We start from the raw sequence: 19,629 nt of genomic DNA, 5'->3' as shown, positions 1-19,629 counted from the left end.
CATTGTCGAGAAAATAGAATATACTTTTCACCTTCCTGCATATAACCAACTTCAAAACATAGCAAAAATAAAGCTCTTGCACATCGTACTAAATTATTTAACCGAAACAAGTTATTGAAGAAAGTTATGAAGAAAGAAAATTTTTATTGTTGACTTTGTCCCCTTGTTCAAAAAAGAAACCACCACTCGTTCCATCTCGAATGTTTCATATTGATAAGCATATTTTCATTTCATTTTTGTAAAAAGAATAAAATATTATAACAAATTACACATCTTCTATATTTGAGCAGATTGGAGAATATTGAGTAGTTTTCAAGAAGAATTACATTGATATACCAATTAATTAAAAATCAACCAGAAATTAGTAAACTAGTCATAATGAACTTGATAGGTCGGACCAAAAGACTACATTCCAAAGTAAATCACATCATGTAAGTTTATTTTAAACAATTCACATCTCCAACTTTTTTTGTCAATATAAACATGATGTTGTCATTATGATTTATCATTTGCCGCATAACTTAAATCAAGAAAAATAAAATGCACTGAATTTCAAATTGAAATTAATAAATTTGTTACCATTAAGCTCATAGTTTAACTTTTACTCCTTTTATTTCTATGATTTTATCAAAATTATAAACATGATGTTGTGATTCTCATTTATCATTTGCTGCAGAAGTGAAATTAAGAAAAACAAAACGTAATGAATTTCAAATTAAAATTAAAATTTAATAAATTTGTTACCAATCACGTTCATAGTTTAACTTCTACTCCTTTCATTTCTATGATTTTATCAAAATTGGTATTAAGAAACTAAATATTTTGCAACTATTATGGGTTGATGCTAACGTTTTTTTGTGGGAGGTTTCTTGTTTTTTATTTTATTTTTGAAATTATTGTAGATTTTAGCTTTTTACAAATTTAATTATAATCAGAAGGGAAAATATATAACACAACCCTCTAATCAAAAAACAACATCAACATCATCAATCATTTTGTTATTAAATTGAAAAACAAATGAACGAACATAGCAAGAGTAATAAATTACCGTGTCGTGGGTTGCTGTGAGTAGATGTGAGAGAGGATGGAGATGAGAGAGAAACAAACTGGATAAGTGAGAAATGTGGATTAGGGTTAGCTGAGTGTTTCTGATTTTTTCAGTTGGGACTAGACTAGGGATGATAGAGAAAATGTTGGAGTGAGAGAGATGAAAGAGAAAATGTTGAAAGGAGTGTGAGAGATGAGTAAGGATTTTGGAGTTTTTTGTTTTTTTTTTAGTTTTGAGAATGAAAATTATTCAAATATCCTTGACCTTAAAACTTATAATGCACAATATATGAGGACATTTTTGTCTACTAAAACCAGATATACATTACTAAAATATACAAACTAAAAAAATATCTTATACATGCTGACAACCACATATATATATATATATATATATATATATATATATATATATATATATATATATATATATATATATATTATTAAAAATAAATAAATAATTGGTATAATTTCAGTATAAATTTAAGTCATACATATTAAAAAAATAACATACAAGAAAAAAATTCATATCCTTTTTATTAATAAATTCATTATTTTAAATTTCAAATTAAAATATTTTATTTAATTTTGATTAGGATCTAGATGACTTTTTTTCACAAGAAAATCAAATTATTATCTTATATGTCATTTCAGGATGTGAATGTTATTGCATGATTTTCTTGTATAAACAAACAATTAAATTTATTAAAACTTCCTATAAAATCTATGTTAATCTAATTAAAATCTTTCTATATAATTATTTGACAAATTAAAAATACTTTTATAACGTATTATGAGTTAATTACAATTTATTTATTATATTCAAAATAAATATTTTTTTAAAAAAATAAAGGTTATGGCCTATTGTGAATATTTTGATCTCCCAAGCTTTTTTTTAATGAGTTTTTTTTGTGAGTTTTTTTAATCCAAACTTATTTGGGTCAATGCCAAATCATACGAGGAGATCAAATTAACAGATCTAGATGGTATAAAGTATTGTTTTATACGAGGTTTTGATGAAGTGAGATAATGAATTGAATTGAAAGACTGTTACTTATTTTATCATAGAAAGAGAAAAAAACATAACATTAATTTGAAATTAAAAAACTCTGGTATCCATTTTTTCCTGCATATTTAATATGTTTTTTTCTTCTCTTTCATAAACATAAAAACTTTTCATTTTATTGTTAAAAATGTCTTTCAGTTTTTTTTTTCAAATTATAAAATCTAAATTATTTTATTTATAGATTATGTTATCCGATATTTATAATTTTTAGATTATGTACTTCAAAAGTAACTTTTTAACGAAAAAAATTGTTTTTCATAGAAGACCTTTTGGAAAATATAATTCGTCTTTTTTTATAAATTACACTATCCAAATCTTTTTCTATACAAATGATAATTTTTAAATTGTATAATTCAAAACATAATTTTTCAATTTATCAATTAGTGGAAATACATATATGTGTGTTTATTTTTTTCACATTCTAATAAAAAATTATTTAACTATAAAATAATTAATTAAAAATAATAATCTGTATACTTTATATTATAAATAATTATTTATTTTTTTTGAAAAAAAAAAGATAAAATAATCATTTCAATTTATAAAATAACTAAATTAGAATTAATAATTAAAAGAATAATAATTATTTTAATTTAAAATTACAATTACTTAATAATAAAATTGAAAAAAAATTGTAATATCAAACTAACAATAGTCAATAGATAAAGAAAAAAAGAAGAAGATAGACTTCGAAAGATGCTTAACGTAACCCAGGAATCAGGACAAGCTACGAGATTTCTTCAAATGGAGAAAGCTTTTCGATGATTTCTAGAAGTGAGTTTTGTCAGATTTTGCATTCCTTCACCAACTAACTTCACATGATTCCCACCGTCTAAGTTTAATTAATTATTAAACCAAATGTAAAAATAATAAATTAAAAGAAAACAAGGTTTAAAGTTATTTAATTTTTTAGTGGAATTAGGTGGAATAATTTATTTATTTAAATTCAGCTATGAAAACAAATAAAAAAGAAAACGAACTATGTAGAATTACGTGAATAGACAACAAGTACAGATGGGTGACAACATACCAACTAATTTCATCTAATTAGGACAATTGAAACGTGTCATGGCAATGAGTACCTCCAAATTTTCTCACGTGTTTTATGAAAATATGACTTAAATTTATTACATTTTTACAATTTTTTTCTTAAAAATATAATATATTTACAATTTTGTTTCTAAATAAAACATATTTATATCTATATGTGTATTATTAATTTTATATAAAAATAATTTTATCATACTTATTTTGTAAATAAATTTGAATTCTGGCTAATTGTTGTAATTCTTTTATAAACAGCCTTTTAAATTTGGATAATAATGTAAAAAAAAAATGATGTAAAGCGTGTGATACAGGACTGCTGTTGGCAACACTGATTCTTCTTCAGAAGGAAACCCTAGCATCAACAAAAAGACAGAAAATCAATCCCAATTCCTGAGAATCAAGTGGCAGCAATAGGAATCAATTCCGGTTGCATGCAATCCCAGTGATGGCAAATCTTCCGGTGGAAGTAATCACCGAAATCCTGTCCCGTCTGCCGGTGAAGTCAGTGCTGCGGCTCCGCTCCACCTGTAAGTGGTGGCGCTCCCTCATCGACACCACCCACTTCATCCTATTCCACCTCAGCAAATCCCACACCACCCTCATTCTCCGTCACCGCTCCCACCTCTACACCGTCGACCTTCAATCCCTCGAGAAACCCCTCGAAATCACTCACCCTCTCATGTGCTACAGCAACAGCATCAAGGTTCTCGGTTCCTGCAACGGCCTCATCTGTATCTCCAACGTCGCCGACGACATCGCCCTCTGGAACCCTCACCTCCGCAAGCACCGGATTCTCCCCGCTGACCGCTTCAACCGCCCGGACTCCTCCCTCTTCGCAGCCCGCGTCCACGGCTTCGGCCACGATGCCGCCTCCAATGACTACAAGCTCGTCAGCATTACTTACTTTGTCGATCTCCACAACCGCACCTTCGATTCCCAGGTCCAACTCTACACACTCAAATCCGACGCCTGGAAAAATCTCCCTAGCATGCCCTACGCCCTCTGCTGCGCGCGGACCATGGGCGTCTTGGTCGGCGGTGCCCTTCACTGGGTCGTCACTCGCAAACTCGAACCTGACCAACCCGATCTCATAGTCGCCTTTGACCTCACGCGCGAGAGCTTTCGTGAAGTTGAGCTCCCTGCAACCGTGAAGGGAAATTTCGATATGGAGGTGGCTCTGTTGGGAGGGTGTCTGTGCCTGGTGGAGAATAGGGGAAGCGGATTTGACTTCTGGGTTATGAGAGTGTACGGATCCTCAGATTCGTGGGAGAAACTGTTTACCATAACGCAGGACCATCTTCACATTGGATTGCCAAAATTACAATCTGTGAGGCCTTTGCTTATAGACGGAGACAGGGTTTTGCTTGAACAGAACCGTAGTAAGCTCTGTTGGTATAACCTCAGTAGTGGCGATGTGAGTTTCGTTAAAATACCCGGAATCGGAAACTCCATCGAAGGCACAGTTTGCGCTGGAAGCCTTCTCCCACCCACTCTACTGAACCTCCGTGACGAGAGCGAGATGCACGAACTGGGCCACCAGAAGAATAGGAAGAAAAGGTACCAATGCTAATTGCTTTTTGTCTCCCACAAAATAAATTTATACTCTCTGTTGTCATATTTAAAACAAGGGGCTATGCAAGTTTTCTTTAGTTTTGTGGCTAGCTCTGTCTAGTAGTGAGTTGACTATAACTTGAACCAAGTCCACCCCTCATGACAGGTGAAATCATTGACAAAGTTATTAAGTGTTGTCAGATTTGATGTTTATGACTATGGGTAACTTTTCTGAAATTAAATTTTACATGCATGATAGTGTTGTTCTCTTTGTTAAGATTAACTTTTTTCCGTGGTTGGACTATAAAAAATTCACGGTATGTTTGAATCTTATTTAGAAAAAAAGAAAAAAAGAACTCGGGATTGTCCTGAGATCTTTTTGTAATAGTGAATTAGCCTAAAGTTTAATCTGATTCACACATGGATCGGTGGGCCAATTTTGATTTTTCAACGCTCCTCGTCTTCCTGTGATGTTGTTGTTGTGCTTACTTCATCTTTTTCGCAGGGATGACTTCCTGTCTAAGGGGTTCAAATTGACGTTGTGAGCTCGAGCAAAAGAAGAGGACACGGTATACAGCTGAAACTGGTTTGTCCTGTGAATTGAATTGTCTCTTGTTGTGAGATTAGGCACCCTGGTTCATGGGAAACACTTGGAATGATCAGTAACAAAACCACTCTTTTTAATGCTAATTTCTGGGACGTTCAATTCCCTCCCTTTACTGCCCCGAGTTTTCTCATGTTGTTTTTCTCAGGTTTGAAGAGGGACCAAAGTGCTCCAAATTCCGAATGTTCAATATCAAGAAAAACCGTACATAAGTACAACAAGGATAAAGAAGATGCGCCATGGCCAGTTAAGTTTGTAATAAGTTTAACCACACAGTGCTACAAACTTGAGTTCACTGATCCATGGGGTGAGGGGTATGCATCTGTGTATTTAATGGTTGAAGCTACCCACGTATACAATACAAGCCACTTTAATAGGTACATCTCACGTACAGTTTTACATGGATAGTGCTCTGTTTGAAGAAAGTGAGTTTTGTTCGCACGATTGAGAAGGGAATCGGAACACTTGGATTTTCTTGCCTGGATAACTCAAGGAACGAATTACTGAAGTAATCTGGTTTTTTAGAGTTACTGAATTTTAACTACAGATATGGACACTCTTTTCACGTTATAGACAGAATTATGGATCACATGTTTTACTCTTAGGATTTCTTTTTGTACTTTAATTTAGTTTATATCTAAGTTTTTTCAATTTCCTTGAGAATGAACTCTAAATCTCATTTTTACTCTCCATTTCTGAAAACTAGTTATAATCCGGCTTCTTATGAATTTAGAATGTTTATAAAATAATAAATTTGAAAATATATTGAAATAGATATAATAAATGCAAATTAGTTGTAAGTTAATATTAATATTTTAAATTATTATATAATAATATAAATCAACAATACTACTTCATTATTATATTAAAATTAATTCAATATTATATATTAATTATTAATATCAAGACCACTTTAAATTTATTATTACTATCTATTAAAATTTAGTAGTAAAATCATGCTATTATATATATAAATGGAATTTTGGTGTACATGTTTTTCATTTATATCCTTTAAATAATTATTTTTTAAAATTGGTATTTTTTATTCCCCTTTTTTACATTTAACTACTTATTTTTAAATTAAAATAATTATCTACAGTAAAATTATAGATAATTAATTATATTTATTTTTGTCTATAGGTTTCTCTTTTTAGTATCTATATTTTTTTTCCAATATAATCCTTTAAATGAAAGTTTTTTTTAAAATTAAATTTTATTTTTTTAAAATTTAACAATTTGACATGTTTTAAACTTAACTATTAATTTAATCATAAAACTACCTATGAAAAGTTATTTACAATGAAATTTAAAGGATTATTTATATTTACTTATTTTATCTATATTATATATAAAGGATTTTTCTTTTTCTTTTTTAATTTTACCTTTTAAATAAAAGTTTTCTAAATTAAAATAATTGTTTTATTAAAAAAAATTAAATCTTACTATAATTTTTAACTTAACAATTCTTTAATATATAATTACCTATAAAATATGTAAAAGTTATTTTAATAAAATTATAAAATTATTTATATTTAATTTTATAATAATAATAAGAATTTTGTTATTTTTTATTATCATATAAAAAAAGTAGCACAGATGCACATTTAATATAGTTAATATTAAAAGTAGTCTATTATTGTCCCTTTAAAGAATTTGTTATTATTAAGAAATTGTAAATTTTAAAGATTTTGTTCAAAGAGCAACTAATATTATTGTGAAAATAAATCCTTGTAAGAATAATTATTTATAATGATATTCATAAATTTGATTAATAAATCTAAATAAACTACTTAAGTTAATTCTGTAAATGTTAATTTAATATCGAAATTAATGATGTGTTAAATTTATTGTTAAGAATTCAGAACAATTATTAATGACTAAAGCAATAATTATAAATTACCTTTTTAAAATAAAACTATATAAAAATTATTTCAAAATCATAAACTTATTTATATTTAATTTTATAATAATAGTAAGAATTTTGTTATTTTTAATTATGAATACAACATATAATCCTTAACAAATTTTCTCCTATAATAGTTCTTAATTGAATTTTAATTTTGAGTTATATTTTTTATATTTGGTTGTTAAAATTTTTTTACATTAGTTTTATTTTTAATTTTTTTCTCATTTTAGTTTTCATAGTTTGACTTATTTATTAACTGTGATTATGTGGATGACCTACTTATAAACTTATAATGTGTTTTTTTAGATGGTTTTATTGTCGTTTTGGTTACTGCTTTTCGACATCTTGTTTTATTGAATATATATTTTTTATTAAAATTTTCATATCAGTGATCAAACTCAAAATTGATAAAAATAACATGTAAGTTGTTGATATTTTAAAGAGAAAACACACATGTATTTCTTTTAATATTTCTTAAATTATTTTTAATACATCTATCACTTATAACAACTTCATTTTTAATATTTATAAATTATTTATAAATTTACTCTAATTATATTGGTAAAATATAATTATTAGAGTTTGGTTTAAAAATAACACCAGAAGTACTAAACAATAAAAATATCAATTTTAATAATAAAAATATTATTTAAAAAAAATAAGATTAAAATAAATAAAAATAATAAATATAGGATTTGAATTGAAAAAAAATAAAATTTAAAATAATTTTTAAAAGATTAAAAATTAAAAAAAATAACAAAAATTCATAGACTGACACATGTTTTGTAGTGCATGACATATATGGTTAATATTTTATTAATTATTTAAATAATATTACAAAAAAATATTTAATTAAATAAAATTAACAAAAATTTAAACTTGATTTAAAAAATAAAAAAACTAAAACCGAATTGAAAAAAGTGAACTAATTTAAACCAAAATATAATTAACTCTAAATATAAATAATCAATTGTAGGTCACGCAAACCATCTGATTTAATAAAATTGTGTGTCTTAAATGCAATTCATTATTGGTACGAAATTTGCAATTAATGTGTAACTAAAGTTATAATAATAAGATAAAAAAAAATACACGAGAAAACTTTATGAATAGTCTAAATTAATAACTTACGTTACGACTATAAATGCTAATTTAATATTAAATTAATTATGTAATAAATTTATTGTTAATAATTTAAATTATACTAAGATAATAATTTTAATATTCGGTATCAATTTTATCTATATTATATAGAAGAGATTTTCTGCGTGTTCATATTTATTTTCTAAATTTATTATTTAAATAAACAAAAATTAAATTAAAATAGTTATTTTATTAATTTTACTCTTGCTTTAAATTTTATATTTTGTAGTTTGACCGTTTATTAAACTTAGCCATTTTTTAATTATAAAACCACTTATACAATATATAAAAACTTTATAATAAAGTTTCAAAATTATTTATGTAGTGATCCAAATTAAATCATGACTAAATAATAAATATCAACCCAAAATAATAAATTTATATATTATATATTCATATTTTTCTAAATTTCTAGTAAATTTTTGAAAAAAAAACATTTTATATATTAATTAGGAAGAACCGGTAAATATTGTAATATATAATATTTTGAAATTATTTTGGTATTATTTAGCTTAACATTATATTAAAAAGTATGGTTCAATAAAAAAATTTAAGCTTATTTATTATCAAATAGTTCAAATAGTTCAAATTTAAGCTTATTTATATATTATAACTATATTTTGATAATATCATGTGTTGATTATTTTACTACTATTTATTATAATATTATTATATATTATTTTAATCAAAATATAAATCTATAATTAATATTTATTTTCTAAATATAATTAATATTATTTGATAAATATTCCCTTTTTGCACGCTCCCTCTCCCTCGGAAATTGATACACACAATCGGAAATTGATACACACGATTTACAAAGACATTAAGTTTCTTGCTGATTTTTCAAAAAATCTTTTCGAAGTAACAGAATAAACTTTTTCAAGACAAAAAAAACAATTAAACGTTAGGATTTTACCACCTAGTTTATGTTTAAGATACATATAAAATCAGGTACAACTAAAATAAGTATACTATTTTTAATTTTGTGATATATTATATGAAAAGAAACAGTAGATAAAAAAAAAAGTAAAAGGAGAAGAAAAAGTTGATATATTTTATTCTTTTAACCTAAGAATAAAATAAGAGAGAAGAAAAAGTCTGGCAGCTTCTCTGCTAAGTATGCAGCAAATACATTATCTCTCCGGTTGAAATATTAATATAAAATGATAAATCATTAATGTAAAGTTTAATATTAAAAAAATTCCAAATAAGCATCCGCTGCTTCCAAAAGGCAGAGGGTCCCACAGTGGGTTTATTCGGGAGAGCAGTCCAAGCATTTGCGCCTCAGCACGCCGTTTCGAGAGGCAATTGAAAAAGCCAACACAAAGTGGTAGTATATAAAGAAGCAGGAAGGGATTAGAAGGAGAGACTGAGGACGGTAAAACATCAAAGGCAAAACCCAATTTCCTTTGCAGAGACACAGTTCTGTTTCTGGCTTGGCTTGCTTGGCTCGGCTCGGCTCACCGCAGGACTCACTGGGTGCGTCTTCGTTCGTGGATGGCTTTTTGGACTTTTCACTCGGCTTGTGTCTGACACAGCCACTCGGGGCGGCGCCTCCTAAATGTCTATGATTGAAACCCCCGCCGTCCACCACCTCAGCGGGGGCGCCACCGATCATCACCGTCACTCGTCTAAACGCAAACTCGACGAAGAAGATGACGGAGATTTCTCGGACTTAGTCTGTGTGAGGATGCGGAAAGAGGAGGCTGTGAATTCATGGTCGAGCTCCTCCGGCGCCTCTGGCACCGCCGGAAGCGGCTGCTCTGCTGTCGCGCAGAAGCCGCGATCGCACATCCAGTTCTTTGTGCGAATGATGTCAGCCGGAAACACTATTGTGATGCAGGCTTTCCCCGAAGACAGCGTGAAATCGATTCATGAGCGTATCCAAAGCATGAAGGGAATTCCGGTGTTTGAACAGAGATTAATTTATCGGGGGAAGCAGCTTCAGTGGGAACAGACTCTCGCTGAATGTTCCATTCAAAACGACGCCAATCTTCAACTCGTTGGTCGCATGCGCAGTACTGAACACCCTCAGGCATGGCAAATTATCAACGACATGGTTTCCCTCGTGTATCGACTTTGCTGTGGTGAGACTGTTCACGATTCCTTGAAGACTATCAAGGGGTTAATCACCAGTTACTTGAACATGACTCCGAGGATTGACAACGAATCTGCTTCTGGGTATTTTCAGATTTTCATGTCTTCTTCTGCTCCTGACGTGCTTGTTATGCTCTATGTGTCCCCTTATGCAGGTAACAAGGATTGTGCTGAGTCTTCTGTTAGACACTTTTTGAGTTCTTGCCGAAATACCTTGTCTAAGGCATTGCATGGGCAGTGTGCATGTGTGGTCTTAGAGTTCTGTAAATTGCTTAGGAGAGTTGGAACTAATGACCCTTTGTATCTCTATTGCCGGAGTACCTTTGGGTCCTTGTTGGAAACTGCTGGGGTTTCCTACGCTGGTTCTGATAATGCTAAGGGGTTAGTTTTGATTAAGGACATTTTCCCCTTTGTTTTTGAGCTTGTTAATTGCTTGTTGATGGACTTGGACTCGAGTATGGAATCCCACAGAGCCGTGGGGCCTTTGTCTAATGATGTTGTGGATTTTACTGCCTTCTTAGTGCCTTTGAGAACTGGAATCAAGGAGCAACAAGCTGTCAATGGTTCTATGGCTCAAGACAAAAGTAATAAGGATCTCTTGCACGCCAAAGAGATTGAATATCTTCACTGTTTGTACATGCAGTTATTGAACAAAATCGACCAGTGCCTTCAAAAAATGGACCAGAACTTGGCTGGCCAGGAAATGATGGAAGGGGATAATCCTTATCCTGGGTGGTCTCATTATCTTTCCATCTTGAAGGAGTTGTATCAAATTTCTAAGCTTTATGATGGTGCTGAAGAAAAGCTTTGGAGTGTTTTGAGGCGACATAGAAATGTGCTGTGTCTGTTGATTGTTCGATATGCAAAGAGAACTGATGAGCATCAGTGGATTCTGGAGCATAGGTTTGTGACCAATTTTGAGTCTAGAAGGCATTTGGCCATGATGATGTTCCCAGAGGTCAAAGAAGACTATGAGGAGTTGCACGAGATGCTTATTGACAGGTCTCAGTTATTGGCTGAGTCTTTTGAATACATAGCGCGTGCTGAGCCTGAATCTCTACATGCTGGTTTATTTATGGAATTCAAAAATGAGGAAGCTACTGGCCCAGGTGTACTAAGGGAGTGGTTTCTTCTGGTATGCCAAGCAATATTCAATCCACAAAATGCACTTTTTGTGGCATGCCCAACTGACAGAAGGAGATTTTTCCCTAATCCTGGTAAGTTTCTCCTGCATTTTTGAATTCTTTCTTTTTATTTTAATAACTTGGATGTTTGTTATTTACAACATGACCTTTATTAAGATTATAAAATATGTTGAGGCTTAATATGATCTTTATTTACATAATGTTCCATTCGTTAACCTCCGCATAGTGGAAGTCATGTCTTTTATTTGTGAATCATTACTCATTGGTTTTTCTTAAATGAAATATGCCCCTATTTGGTGAAATCCTTGGATGATCTCCATTGTCTTGTAGGCCCTCTATGCTTCAATTTATTTGATTGTGCAGGGGACTATACTTAAAAATGTGGACTTTTGTACCATACATTGGGCATGACATAGTTAATGTCTTAAAACAGAGGACTCTAAGAAAGCACACACACGCACGAGAGGAACTCAAACTGAAAATTTAACGAGTAGTATAACAGAAGATCTAACCTCAGAATAAAGATTTGTATATTCTTCTTCCTATGACAATGGGCATCACAATATTCTTAGGAGACATCATTTTACAATGCAAGTACTTTATCTCATATATGGAAAACCACTAAACAAGAAGTTGAATTATATCTCTCACAAAAGGTATGTTCAACTTCTCCAAACAATCTGCCAAGTTACATTCTTCTTCTTCCTATGACAATGGGCATCACAATATTATTAGGAGACATATTTTACAATGGAAATACTTTATCTCTTACAAGGAAAACCACAAAACAAGTCGAATTGTATCTTTCACAAAAGGTATATTCAGCTGCTCCAAACAATCTGCCAAGTTACATTTTTTATATGGTTAATGAACCTCAAATAATAATATAGAGAGGCGGATGAGGCCCAAAGAATGACTGGGCTTCCTCAACCACTAGCCCACGAAGGTACCAAGACATGGTGGGAAAAAAATATACGTGAGAAAGAAGAACCCAAGGGCTGAGGTGGCAGGAAGTTAGAGGAGAGAGAAATCGGGGAGGGGAATAGAGAGATTCTATTTGTATTTGGTTTTGCAGAGAGTTGAGGACAGGTTTTTGGTTGATAGAGGAGAGGAATTGCTTGTGTTGCTCTGGGTGGGATTTGTTATCCTTCTATATCCTATTTTTGTAAATAGAATAATACGAACTACAATGTTCATTTCATTCCTTTCTTTTTCTTCTAAGCTTTTAAGGTGTGGGTTTGTAACATTTGGTGACACCTTTCGGATCCCTTTTTTCCAATGAATGCCACCAAAGAAAAAGGGAAGTGAGGTGAAAACAGGGGAGCTAGAAAATACAATAGTCATGGATGCTAGGGTTGAGATTGTCAAGGGAGAATTGGAGCGAATGAGAGTTGTCATGGAGAAGATACGACTCCAAGCAATCCAAAACCAATCAGCGATAAAGACGATGCTTAAAGAGGCTGTGATAAACCAATCAAAGTTAGTGGAATTAATGACTTGTAGTTGTGAGAAAATCCCTCACATGGAGGGAGAGAGCTTTGTTGGGTCTAAGAATAAGGAGTCATCTAGTGGTGGAAGTGACTTGAAGTCCTTAGATCACTAGAACTGGATGAATTCAGACAATCGATGAAAAAGGTTGAACTACCTATGTTCGATGGAGAAGATCCTGTCAGTTAGATCACTAGAGCTGAGATCTATTTTAGGGTCCAAGAAACTAGTTCGGCTATGAGGGTGAATCTTTCTCAATTATGCATGGAGGGGGCTACGATTCATTTCTTCAACACACCATTAAATGATTATGATGAATTAACTTGGGAGGATTTGGTGAAAGAATTGATTGAAAGATATGGAGGTTTGGGTGAGGGAAGTGTATTCGAGCACATGACGTCACTGTGACTAACAGGGAGTATAGAAGAATGCATATAAAGATTTAAATGTTTAGTGGCAGGTCCCCAAATTACATGACGAACAATACTTTGCTTACTTTATTCATGGATTGCATGAAGAAATTAGGGCCCAAATCAGAAGTTTGCATGTTGTTAGTCCACTTATGAGAGGAAAAATGATTAATGAGCAAGAGCCATTGTATGAAGTTTCCGAATAAGAACAGAGGATGGCATGCGAAAGAAAAAACACAATTGGGAGGCTATTCGGGTTACAAGACTAGCTCAAATATTTCAGGGTGCATCATTCCCAAAAACCAAGGGACTGGTAGAGGGATTAATGGGCCTGGCCCAAACACAACAAAAGAACTCAGTGAAAATAGTAGAAGTGGGCCTAGAGATAGGGGAACAAGGCACTTAGCCTATTAGGATTTGTTGGATAGGTGAAAGAGAGGATTGTATTTTAAATGTGGTGGATCGTACAACCCCATGCAACAATGCCCCGTGAAACAACTACGATTCATGTTAATGGGTGATGAAATCCAGATGGAATATGATGATGGAGAAAATGTGTCAGGAAATGTATGTGTGGTTGAAGAGGGAGACACCGGTGGTGAGTGCAGTGCCTCAACTTTACTCAGCCTAGGAGATGAGAAAACATAATCACCTCAAACTCTTAAATTTAAGGAAAAGGTACATGAATTGCCTCTGTTTATTTTGGTCGACTGTGTATCATCGCATAACTTTATTTCTAGAGGATTGGTAGAGGCAATAGGTTGGCAGTTGGAGACCACCAACTATGCGAATATTGATGGGGGGTGGGCACAATAGAAACGTTTGGAGTGTGTTGTAAAATTAAAATTGAAATAGAAGGTTTGGACTTTATGGTAGATGCCTATTTGTTTGACTTAGAGGACATTGATATGATTTTGGGCATGCCATGGCTGGTTTCTCTGGCGAAATGGTTGTTGACTGGAAAAAACAAACCATGAAGATAAAGAAGACATCTCAAGGAACCACAATTTTAAAAGGGATGCCTTGAGGAGAATTGTTATTTGCGTCTCTTTGTGATATGTAGGTAGAATATCAAGGTTCAGCAAATAAGGAACTTACAGGCTTACCGAGGTCAAGAGGGTTCAAAGCCATTATGGTAGTTGTGGACAGATTAACAAAGTATAGTCATTTTGTGCCTCTGAAACACCCTTATATAGCTAGGGTGATAGCAGAAATTTTTGTAAGAGAGGTGGTGAGACTCCATGGCATTCCAAATTCTATTGTAAGTGACAGGGATTCAATATTTATGAGCGGGTTTTGGAAATAATTTTTCAGGATCTAAGGCAACTAAAGAATCACTTGCTAAGAGCTCAAGGTAGAATGAAGGCACAAGCTAATAAACACCTAACAGGTAGAAGCTTTGATGTAGGAGAAATGGTATTTTTGAAGCTCAAGCAACATGGACAGAATTCGGTGGTATCCTGAATTTCATGTGTCCATTCTAAAAAAATGGTGGGGAATTATAAGACAATGGAAGAATTACCCACTGGTTTTGAGGATGATGGTGCTGAAATAATTGAACCTATGTCTGTCATAGCTTTTCGCAGTGTTATGAAGAAGGGAGAACGAACCAACCAATGACCACAAACAAGAGGTAGTCCTTGCGTCATATCTCGATGAAAAAGTGATGTCTATCACCGTCCTTTCCAGGAAGCTCTAGTAGAATACTTCCATGATATAAAAACTCTTTAAATTTAATTTTGAGGGGTTCCAGTGAGGGTAAATGTAAGCCTGCTAGCCTTTACCCCTACAAGGGGGTTGGGTGTTTCCTGGATTTCAATTGTGATCTCTGGGTCATGAAGCATCAACCTTACTGCTACGCTAGGAAGGTTGTTGCTGAAAAACTACTTTACATATGAAAATGAATTTTGTTATGTTCATTTTAAACTATTCAACCATTTGGGGGTGTTTTAGGGCCATATCATTTTTCAGAACTTATCTAATACACCATGGATTATAGGTATAAATAAAACTTATGAACCACATCATGAAATTGTGCAAAAAGGGGAGCATGGATTAAAAATTGAGATGAGGATTGTAGTGAATCTATTTGGTTTTGTGTGAGGAGGTCTATATGGAAGTCATTTATCTTTGGCGAAGATTGATGGGATGGTAAAGAAACTTACCTGTGGTTTTTACTGACTTGAGCGTTCCAAAAGTAGTGTGTTGTGGAAGGAAAGGTGTTTGTGTGACATATATTTTGGCTATACAAGACAATGATGAAGTAATGACCGACGTGAGAACTCCAATAGGTGAGACAGATTTTCCTTTAAGGATAGTGTTAGGGGCTGGCAAGTATATGAGAGAAGAAGGTATAGGGGAGAAAGAGAAGGGGACTGAACGGTAGAGGACAAAGGCCGAACGGTTGACCAGGGGGAGCAACCAGGCCGAACGGTGGAAGGCGGGGAGCGACCAAGCCGATCGGTAGGAGGCGGGGAGCGTGCGGACCGAACGGTTGGAAGCAGCGAGGAAGCATCCTAACAGCCACAGCGGTTAGGATGGCGGTTAGGATGGGCGGGAAACTAAGGAGAGAGATATTGTGAGCGGATATTCAGCAAAAGTTAATTATAGTAAATAAAGATAAATATATTCATAATAAGTTAATTATAGCAAATAAAGATTATTTTCTAATATTCAGTACAAGTTGGGCGGGAAATAATTAGTTTAAATAAAGGGGGAAGTCTAGGGTTTAGGGCATGCTTTTGATTTGTGAGTTTTGTAAGAGAGGTTATGCTCTCAGGTAATTGACAGAGATCTTGCTCCCAGTTATTGTTTGTTTTCTTTGATACAGTTATTTCAATTCAATAAAGAGGTTTATTCAGCTATTTACCATTGTTCATTGTCTGTGAGAGTGTGAGCGGTTGTATTTGGCTAGTTTAAGTACTCAGGCACGTAACAGATAGGGTTATGTCAAGCCTGTAATCTTTACTTGTTTAATCTAGCTTTGGAAGTGCTTACCAGGAACTTACCAAAGTATTTCCCTAAAGGCGATATAGTTTTGATTGAGGAATTGAGGGGATTAGTCAACCGTGAACAACTTTGGAGTCAGACATTTTAAACAAATTGTTTTCACTTAAGTAGGAGTAAGGTGGAATATATGCATTACAATTTTAACGAGGAACGAGGAATAGAACTAGGAAGTAAAAGTGAGAGAAAATATCTTGCTTAGGATTACTGAAATGGGGAAAGAGACCATTAGTTAAATTCCAAGGCAAATTTTATTATACTGTTATAGACTGGCTATACTTTGCGGTAATGAATGTTGAACTTTAACGGAACTGCAAGAGAAAAGGGTGGGAGTGATAGAAATGAGAATGTTAAGATGGATGTGTGACTGTACAGAAAAAAGAAGACAAAATACGCAATGATTATACAAGTAATGTTTGGTGTAGCCCCAATTAAGTATAAATGATACACAATTGGTTGTGGTTTGTAAACTTACAGTGAAATCCACTGGAGGCATCGCCGAGAAGAATAAATATTATGATTTTTAGTTCTGTGATGGGAGGAGGAGACCAAGAAGGATATTTGAAGTTGTCAAATATCTTTAATAAAAATCGAATACATTGTGTGATCCATGTAGTTGACCTCTCCTAGTAGGATAAACTTTGTTTTTTGCAGAATCCTATGCATCCTTCTGTCATAATTTGAAATAGGACGCAACAGCTTCTTGTCTATTACTCAAAACTCATATTTGTTTATCACATCTAAATATTTTGGTTCTAAATATTAGTTCCCACCTAAGATAGGGACTAAGATATATGTTGTTTTATATCTTCTATTCATTACAATCATTATAGCATTTATGGATAACGAGTTTAGCTTATATTTTTTGTTTACTTGTTTGCAGCATCTAGGGTACATCCTCTGCACCTTGAGTACTTCAGCTTTGCTGGTCGAGTAATTGCATTAGCTTTGATGCATAGGGTGCAAGTGGGTATTGTTTTTGATCGTGTGTTTTTCTTGCAATTGGCGGGAAGCTATATTATTGTTTTAGAGGATATCAGGAGCGCGGACCCTTGTCTGTATACTAGCTGCAAGAAAATATTGGATATGGATGCTGATTTCATTGATTCAGATGCATTAGGACTGACATTTGTTAGAGAGGTGGAGGAGTTAGGACAGAGGAAAGTGGTTGAGCTCTGCCCTGGGGGAAAAAACGTTGTAGTTAATAGTAAGAACAGGGATAAGTATGTTGAACTTCTTATACAGGATCGCTTTGTAACATCCATATCCGAGCAGGTATCACATTTTGCCAAAGGTTTTGCTGATATTCTTTCAAACTCCAAGCTCCAGCAGTACTTCTTCCAAAGTTTAGACCTTGAAGATCTTGATTGGATGCTGCACGGGAGTGAAGACACCCTTTCTGTTGAGGATTGGAAAGCACACACCGAGTATAATGGTTACAGTGAGACAGATATTCAGATCTCTTGGTTTTGGGAGGTATGTGCATGCTGCTATTATTAAATCTCGCAAAGTTTGTCTCTAAGTTCTATCTCCTTTTTAACGCCTCCTCTGGTGGGTCAATGTGATGTTCTTTAAGGCTGTCTCTGCTTCCATTTTATCAACTGAACAAAATGTGTTTTATTGCCTTGGTACTTCTTGGAAAGCATCACTATGGTGGTTACTTTGAAGTGTCCATTTCCCTAAGGGAATTGTTTTCTATTGACTGCTATTGGAATCCACTTTTTAACTACTCTGATCAACAATCATGCTAGTCTGCTAGAGTCCTCAACTTTGTTACTGTAAATTTTTCCTTCCCTTAAGTCCTGATAAGCTCAATCTTTGATGCGCCTCATTATTATCGGAACCTTTTTTCTCTAATTTTTGTTGCCGAAGCCTCAAATCTTATTATGCCTTATTTGCTAGCAGACTGTTCATTGCCGTAGCCGTGCGTTCCTTCTTTGAAACCCTGTCAAAATTGTTATGGTTGTCAGTTTTGGCCCTTTTTCTGATAGCATCTAGCTTTATACATTTTGAATATGCACCTCTTTATGACTAATGGTAGCATACCAATATATATTTTTGAATCTTTCGTAGTGCAAGCATATAATTTCATCTTTTGTTTAGTCTGAATATTAACTTCCTCGACTTCATTTAATTTGTCAATGATCTCTTTTTAAGTAAATATGGGTGGTTATCAATTAGTTCTGGAAAGCTTTCCAAATAACTCGGTATTTTATGATTTGTCGAGAGATCTTAGTTTTTTCTTTTTTTTTCTGTTGAAAAACACTTTTTAACAGATTGTTGGGAGTATGACAGCTGATCAAAGGAAGGTTCTTCTATTCTTTTGGACATCTGTAAAATATTTACCAGTTGAAGGTTTCCGTGGTTTGGCTTCACGACTCTACATATACAGATCCCTTGAACCTGGTGATCGCCTGCCTTCGTCTCACACATGCTTTTTCCGGCTGTGTTTCCCGGCTTATTCATCTATGGCTGTCATGAAAGAACGTCTCGAACTCATCACTCAAGAACACATTGGGTGCAGTTTTGGTACTTGGTGAACAAATACACCTTCAATCTGGATAAAAGTGGTTTTGACTGCACATAGATTGTCGTTGTACAGATTATATGAGTGTTCCCATCAGTTCTCTAATTGGATACTGTGACATATTTCACCAGTTCTCTATTTTCCAAAGTAGTGGAGGGTTGCAGTGGCATTGGTCTTTATCAAATGTTTATATGGATAAAGTATGAAATAAAACAGGGTTTAAAGAAAGAATATTGATCTCACTTGTGATCTTAGCATTGCTATTGTGGTAAGTAGCTTATTTTGTGATGCCATGGACTTAGGATGGTAGTGCTCAGGATGGATCGGGTTACGGCCTAAAGGCCTGCTGCTTGCTCCCTCCCTCAGTAGAAACACCAAACTTTTTAAGTTATCTGTCTTAATCTATAAATTACATTCAAGTCTAACGACTAATTTTTTTAAAGTCATTATTATTATGTTATGAATTCTATGCAATTGTTTAGCTATGATAGATAGTAACTACTTTGTCACAAGTTTTGGTTTCATTGCTTCTAATCCCTTAAGATATATAGGTGTATGAAATTTTTAGGCTCTTTAGTTGCTGCATATT

General features: G+C 33.1%; 2 protein-coding genes across 7 annotated transcripts; both read left to right on the top strand.

Annotated features, from left to right (window-relative positions):
• The first annotated feature begins 3,333 nt into the window (after positions 1-3,333).
• LOC108323230 (F-box protein CPR1) lies at positions 3,334-6,011 on the top strand. Of its 4 annotated transcripts, none has more exons than XR_008246478.1 (3): positions 3,334-4,717; positions 5,217-5,373; positions 5,464-6,011. XR_008246478.1 is itself a non-coding variant. In XM_017555638.2 (3 exons), the coding sequence occupies exons 1-2, from the start codon at positions 3,606-3,608 to the stop codon at positions 5,254-5,256; spliced, it is 1,152 nt and encodes a 383-aa protein (XP_017411127.1). In that variant the 5' UTR covers positions 3,334-3,605; the 3' UTR covers positions 5,257-5,280; positions 5,464-6,011. The 4 variants fall into 4 exon arrangements, 3 of the variants coding, with proteins under 3 accessions (XP_017411127.1, XP_017411119.1, XP_017411112.1); XM_017555638.2 differs by having other exon boundaries at positions 5,217-5,280; XM_017555630.2 differs by having other exon boundaries at positions 5,217-5,297.
• Positions 6,012-9,723: 3,712 nt separating this feature from the next.
• On the top strand, positions 9,724-19,268 carry LOC108346337 (E3 ubiquitin-protein ligase UPL5). 3 transcript variants are annotated; one of them, XM_052871683.1, is made up of 4 exons: positions 9,724-10,454; positions 10,620-11,681; positions 17,397-17,989; positions 18,790-19,268. In XM_052871683.1, exons 1-4 carry the CDS (start codon positions 9,929-9,931, stop codon positions 19,051-19,053), a joined length of 2,445 nt encoding a protein of 814 aa, XP_052727643.1. In that variant the 5' UTR covers positions 9,724-9,928; the 3' UTR covers positions 19,054-19,268. The 3 variants fall into 3 exon arrangements, with proteins under 3 accessions (XP_052727643.1, XP_017440893.2, XP_052727644.1); XM_052871684.1 differs by having other exon boundaries at positions 9,725-10,619; positions 10,986-11,681; XM_017585404.2 differs by having other exon boundaries at positions 9,724-11,681.
• The last annotated feature ends 361 nt before the right edge of the window (positions 19,269-19,629 follow it).

Source organism: Vigna angularis, chromosome 1 (genome assembly GCF_016808095.1).
Source record: "Vigna angularis cultivar LongXiaoDou No.4 chromosome 1, ASM1680809v1, whole genome shotgun sequence".
NCBI classification, from domain to species: Eukaryota; Viridiplantae; Streptophyta; class Magnoliopsida; order Fabales; family Fabaceae; genus Vigna; species Vigna angularis.
Note: the sequence above shows the minus strand (reverse complement) of the source record. Positions and strands in the feature narration are given on the sequence as shown.

What these genes read in the sequence shown, in the direction of transcription:
- LOC108323230 (XM_017555638.2), top strand. Translation starts at nt 3,606, where the DNA reads ATGGCAAATCTTCCGGTGGAAGTAATCACCGAAATCCTGTCCCGTCTG. An exon ending in CAGAAGAATAGGAAGAAAAG is followed by an intron (nt 4,718 to 5,216) that starts GTACCAATGCTA and finishes TCTTTTTCGCAG; the next exon opens with GGATGACTTCCTGTCTAAGG.
- LOC108346337 (XM_017585404.2), top strand. Translation starts at nt 9,929, where the DNA reads ATGTCTATGATTGAAACCCCCGCCGTCCACCACCTCAGCGGGGGCGCC. An exon ending in GAGATTTTTCCCTAATCCTG is followed by an intron (nt 11,682 to 17,396) that starts GTAAGTTTCTCC and finishes ACTTGTTTGCAG; the next exon opens with CATCTAGGGTACATCCTCTG. An exon ending in AGATCTCTTGGTTTTGGGAG is followed by an intron (nt 17,990 to 18,789) that starts GTATGTGCATGC and finishes ACTTTTTAACAG; the next exon opens with ATTGTTGGGAGTATGACAGC.